Here is a 6000-nt window from a genome sequence, read left to right as displayed (position 1 = left end):
ATTTTGCGTTATGTATGTGACATTAACTCTGAGAGTGTTTTTACCAATATATTTAACCATCTGTTTATATTTGATTAAAGCCCTGTTGATAGTGTCTAAACATCAGAAAAATCAGTTTACGCACGAGTTTTCTATTTTAAAAAGCGATGTGACAAAAAAGGATCCATGTTTTCGAGAGACTAAATACCTGGATCTCTGTGAATTAAAATGTGCAAACCAGAAGCAATAATGCACAACAAATGGAAAAAAGATGTCTCTTCGTAGGAGATAAAGTAGTAACTTAATTTTATTTTCATGTGCCCATTCATGAGAAATATGTACCTGACTATAAAGAATCACACTTCAAAAACAAATATTACAATTGAAACGTTGAGAGGCCTCCCATTGGTGTTTAAACCACTAAATATTGACATCTACGCTATCATTAACTAAATTTTTTTCTTGGTAAGGTTGACATTTGCATAGAATTGGCCAAATTGTAAATAGCGTTGGCTACATAATGTACATGAATTATCAAGTGACACTGATGGATTTGCAGCACCTTGTAACGTTCGATTGGACTTTCATGTCAACAACAAAATCATTTTCTCCTCCATTTGAAAAGCTGATGAGTTTATTTATTTTGCCATCCTGACTATGAAGGATTATACGGTTCGTTGCATTTTATTATTTGCATTCAGCTTTACTCCTAACTGCTGACCCGCCAGTTGAGAACTAATGACGTACGCTTTCTGCATGAGGTCAGACGTACAGCTCCGTGGCAGATCAGACCGTACCAGATAAATAACCGTGAAAAATTCCCAGATCTATCCGAAGGTAGAGTGATTCAATAAACCCGACTCGCCGTAATGGACAACGTGTTGTGACATCATCAATCAAAGATGTCAGCCCTGATAACCACGGAAGAAGATCGAGTGGCGTGTTTGCATTACGCCGAATGCTAACATAAGTCACGGTTGCCTCACATGCGCGCTTTCTTTGCGACCTCTCCTCTGAAATCGTGACGCTTGATTGACTCTTCCGCATCCTGGAATGCATCGCGGGAATGACCGTGAACGCCGGTGGTCAGGGCGGATCGGGCGTAGAAATGACCTCCCGCTTCACACAGGTGTGCTAAACGTACACCTATTGTGCACAGCTGCCACATAATTAGAATCTCGCTCTCCTCTCGGCTGTCAACCGTGCCTTTGTTTCTGAACCCGAAGCATCCATCTTTCCCCTGACAGCAGGGAGAACATGCGAAAAGAAACAGCACGTGGAGGGGGGCAAGAGAATTATGAGGAAGATAAGTGAGAATAGTGTTAAAGAAAATGATGAGACCCAAACAATAGAGAGAAGAGCGAGGGGGAGAAAAACATCTCTGAAAGATTTCAGTGTCAGCTTTCCTTCGATTTATTGATGGTGTACTCCTGGCTCTCTTTAGTTAATTGGAAGTTTGTTGGTGTGTTCATGGAGCAGGTGAAGAAAGAAACACATTTTGGCAAAGCCTGATGGATTAGACGTTGTGGGAGAACAAATGCTGTCAGGGTGATGGCAGGACGTTTATTAGTTTTCTGTTTAGTTTTTTTTCATTTAGTTTTCTTTCCACAGAGTTATTTTTACATTCACATCTGTGTCACCGAGGTGCAGGATATAGAAATTAATTGAACACTATAGCGAGCTTTGTAGATTTTAGTTATTATTTCTTTGCCGCTGTGCTCGGTGATAAAGGGATAGTTCACCCAAAAATATTTTATCATTCATTCATCGTCTTGTCATTCCAAATATGTATGACTTTTCTTTTACAGAACACAAATGAAGATGTTTTGAAGAATGTTGGTAACAAAACAACACTGAAGCCCATTGACTTTGACATCAAAACCTGATATTTCTCAAAATATCTTCTTGCACGTGCAAAATTGTTTGAAAGCAAGGCTTGGCAAACCGCTGCGTTGGATTTCTTGTGCAGTTTCACTCTCACGCTCTCTGTCGGTCTGTGTGAAAAGGCTGTGATGGTCTAACACTCCGAGTGGAAGTCAAATTGACATATCTGCTCTCCACTAAGGGGTCACTATTCTTGTTTATTTTAAAGGGGCCGTAAGTTCGTTTTTTAATGGAATGGCACACAGCAAACGTCTCTATTACCTGACAGATATCAAAGAAATAGGCATCCTGAAGTATCACTCTTGTCTCTGACAGCCTTAGAAGGGAGCCACAAGCCAAATCTCTGTTCAGCCAATCAAGAGTGCTTTCCGCATGTCAATCATTTAGCTCACTCACAGGGCGTCCGATATGGTCATCAGGAAATCGAGAGTCTTTCTTAAGACAAGTCATTGCAGCTGGAAGCAGGTAAGAGGAAGACTTTCATTTTTAAAGAATACACAAGGTAGGGGGTTTAAAGATGTAAGCTGAAAGATCTTTCTCTTTATCTTTCTCTTTATCGCCCCCTCTGTTTGACACATAAACTTCACAGTTCCTGTGACATCGACAGAAATCAGAAGTTTTTGTGCTTTTAAAGATAATGGGTGCTTTCAGATCTTCTAATAAAAAAGATTGATTGTTGTAGCTTTCAGTTAGTAAATGTTTTTAGACACACGTTTATCCAATACTCTTCCTCTGACTTAATGAATGAACGTTATGTGAAAGGATAGGTGAACTATTGTAAGCTATCCAATGCATGACCAGTATGATCGATGGTTGAAACTGTTATTTTACGGTGTATTTCTGGGGCCCTAGCTGCCAGAAAATGACCGTTTTTATAGTGTAAGCTTGCCATGAAAACAGCCTTTGTTGCTGATTACAGCATTAAGACATTTTTTTACTAAAGGTCATGCCTGACTGTGTTTAGGTTAACATATAAATATGCAAATACACATAATATACTTCATGGTGTCAAATCAGGAAAGATATGTATTGTAAGTATATTGTTCTATAGATTGTATCATTTAAATTGACAGTACAATAATCTCATGATATTCCATGAAGATCTATTTTACACAAAACAGTTTTCCAATATTAACATCAAAATGCCCTTGTGCAGCAAAACATGATTCAAAAAACACAATTTTGTGAGTTCTTTTGCCAGGAAAAGAACAATTTGAACGTATCTAGTTTAATATTGTTTTACTTAAGTATAACTGTTTGGAAAACAAGGTATTATGAATCACTGTATGTTAGACAATTTTCTTCAGCTTATCCATTTTTTCTCAAATCTATATTTTCATGTAACCTTTTTTTGGTTTCTGTCGTTGGGAGAAGCACACAATAATGGCAAACAAATGGTCTGCTCTGTGATTTAACCTCTCGTATGAGCAGACGCGTTTCCTTTCTGTAAATGTGTCCGAATTCCGCCGTGTCAATAGCGAATGGCGCGAGCGCAACTGGCTCTTAAAGGGAATGGAAGGTTGACGCTCTGATTGGTTTATTGCATGTTCGCCCAAAACCCACCCATCACTCATTGAGAAAATTCGGACAACGCGTTTAGACCATGCGCCCTGGCACGCCGACCTTTTTTCCGCCGTTAAACTAGCAAAAGTGAATTCGGACACGCCCTGAGTGCACCTGCGCTGTGCGCTTTAAACCAGGCCCCATATGTTTATAGTGTAACAGCATGAAATATGAGGTGCAGCGTGAGGCACTTTGTATAGTTATTACAGATCACAGAGGACATGTTAAAGCAAATTGAATGCATTCGCTATCAGTTTAGAGTTCGCTTGTCGGCGCTTTCTGACGTATAAGGTGACAGCATAAATAATATCGTCTTTCAATAGCTTTTCATTACTTGAATGTTAGCACCATCTGCATACTGTATTCCACAGGCGGTCACAAGCCAATTCCCGACTCGTGTGTGTGTGTTTTCGTGCGCCTGTGCACAGCCGAATATCAAAACTGTGGGGCAAACTCAAAACATTTTTTAATAGAAAATTACCTGAGCCGATATCATTAGCGAGTTTTCAAGCAGATCTTGTTGCCAGTCGACGAAACAAAGGCATCATATCGGTGCCTCAGACCTGCACGCTTTCTTGACAAGCAATTAACTGAAAGAATATTGTTTTGTCTGAATGCAAGTTGGGAAGTGTTATGAAACAATAGCTCGGTAACACCTCACCTGTCAATCATCCCCCCGGCTGCTTGAATCTATTCACTATGAATATGCATCACGCGGCTCGCCGGTCATGTAATTCAAACACGTGTCGGTGGGAAATAAATACTCTCGGTTGGGTTTCACCCAGGTGACCTCAGAACAAAGCAGATATGTTCTGAACCGGTGTCCCTTTGATCGTGTCCACCGTGATGTCTTCTAACAACCCTGGAATCGCTTCTGCTGGTTAAAAAGTGAATACTTTTGCATGACATCATAATTTCCCCCCCCCTCATTCTATTTCCTTTGGTTTCATGCTTGGTGTAGTCACATTTAAATATTGATACATCTCCACGGCGGAATGCCACCCACAGCTGTGTCATATTGTTTTGTGACTTTTCCTTAATTTGTATCATTTATGGGAGATTCTCTCTTCGGTTTTGTTTCCTGCATGGGAATTTCATTTGTGAATCACAGGCTCTTGAAGGATGTGTTATTGTGCCGGCGCTCTCGAAATGAGATAAACCAGTAGCCAGCACAACCCGGTGTACGCATGGCATTTATAAATTAGCGGCCGCCTTATCTTACGGGCTCGAATTAATTTTCGCAAATTTGCACACATTTAAATAATGTAAAAAATGTACACAAATAAATCATTTTAGACCTTAACAAAAGTTAAAGTGACTTGTTGCATCTAGATAGTCTGTGTTGAGGTTCACTAAATGTTTCACTTGTGGCAGCTTCACCTCCGACATTTCCGACATGCTTCCTTAGATTGAAATAACTTTTTCTTAGCCGGTACAAGATTCTTTTTCAAACCACTTGATAGATGTCATCATAGGGAGCAGGGCCATGCAAACAAAAGATTAAACTACTTGAAATGCTATTCTGCATGCGACAAAACGATGTTAAAACATAATGGCTGATTAAGCCAAAGCACTTGACTAGTCTGGATTGCCCATGTGTATCTTGTTCTTTGGTCTGAATGAACGTCTACCACCTCTTGGTGCACAGTCTGTACCAGGAAAAAGGTTTTATACATAGCACTCCACAGTCCACAATTATTCGACCGCGACTTTATTATTTTACTGATTTTAATTTGGTCGTGTACAAACGTGCATGACCGCTAGTGACTATGCATTTATTTATCAGCTCCAAAAATGGATGATTTAACAATGACAGCATGCACTGGAGCTGGCTCAGACTTCACAAGTTCGTGCACAGTATGATTTTAGACAATTTACTGTAGTTCTACCGAGTTTGCCAAATAAATCTGACATGAAAAGTTAAAGGGACAGTTCAGTATCTGTCTCTGTGTTCATCAGAACAAAGAAATGTATAAAGCTTTGGAAATACTTGAGGGTGAGTCAATAATAACAGAATTTTCGTTTTTGGATGAACTGTCCCTTTAACATTCTGTTTACAATAAGGTTTTATTTGTAAACATGCTCTAAAATAATCAATAGCTTTCACTATAGTTGTTCTGTATTTATTAATCTTTGTTTTATGTAAATTGTCCCTGTTAGTTAATAGTGCATTAAAGCGGAGGTAACATGTTATCGCAGGCAATTGACATCTTTAAGCTGCCAAACAGCTTGTAAAAGAAACAAAATGGACGTATGCCGTAGTATTTCTGTGCTCGATTCACTCCGCCAGGGTTCGTACAGGTTTCGGAAAGTTTCTTTTCAAATATGGATTCCCGTTTTGTAACAAGGGCTCTTAGTCCGTTATTGGACAAATCGCCTGGAAAAGCAAGAGTCATCTAGCAAGCGAAAGAGCACTACCGAAAGAGAAAAAACACGACGACAACGTGTGAAAGACCATCAACATCAATGACACTTCATTACGCTGACGGAAGTTTAGCTGTGTTGTTTGTTCAATGTATTAATGTGATGAATGTTATACAAACGGTGGATATAACGCTGGATTTGGACATCGTT

At 39.5% G+C, this 6000-nt stretch overlaps 1 protein-coding gene across 1 annotated transcript in view; it reads left to right on the top strand.

Annotated features, from left to right (window-relative positions):
- Positions 1 to 842: 842 nt before the first annotated feature.
- Positions 843 to 6000, top strand: part of sgcd (sarcoglycan, delta (dystrophin-associated glycoprotein)) — a 122832-nt gene continuing 117674 nt past the window's right edge. The window contains exon 1 of the mRNA XM_079485886.1: positions 843 to 1108. Coding sequence (XP_079342012.1) covers positions 1046 to 1108 — 63 coding nt within the window. The 5' untranslated portion in view covers positions 843 to 1045. The remainder of the gene's footprint in view (positions 1109 to 6000) is intronic.

Source organism: Barbatula barbatula (genome assembly GCF_947034865.1).
Source record: "Barbatula barbatula genome assembly, chromosome: 22".
Lineage (NCBI taxonomy): Eukaryota > Metazoa > Chordata > Actinopteri > Cypriniformes > Nemacheilidae > Barbatula > Barbatula barbatula.
This window is presented reverse-complemented; position numbering and strand designations above follow the sequence as displayed.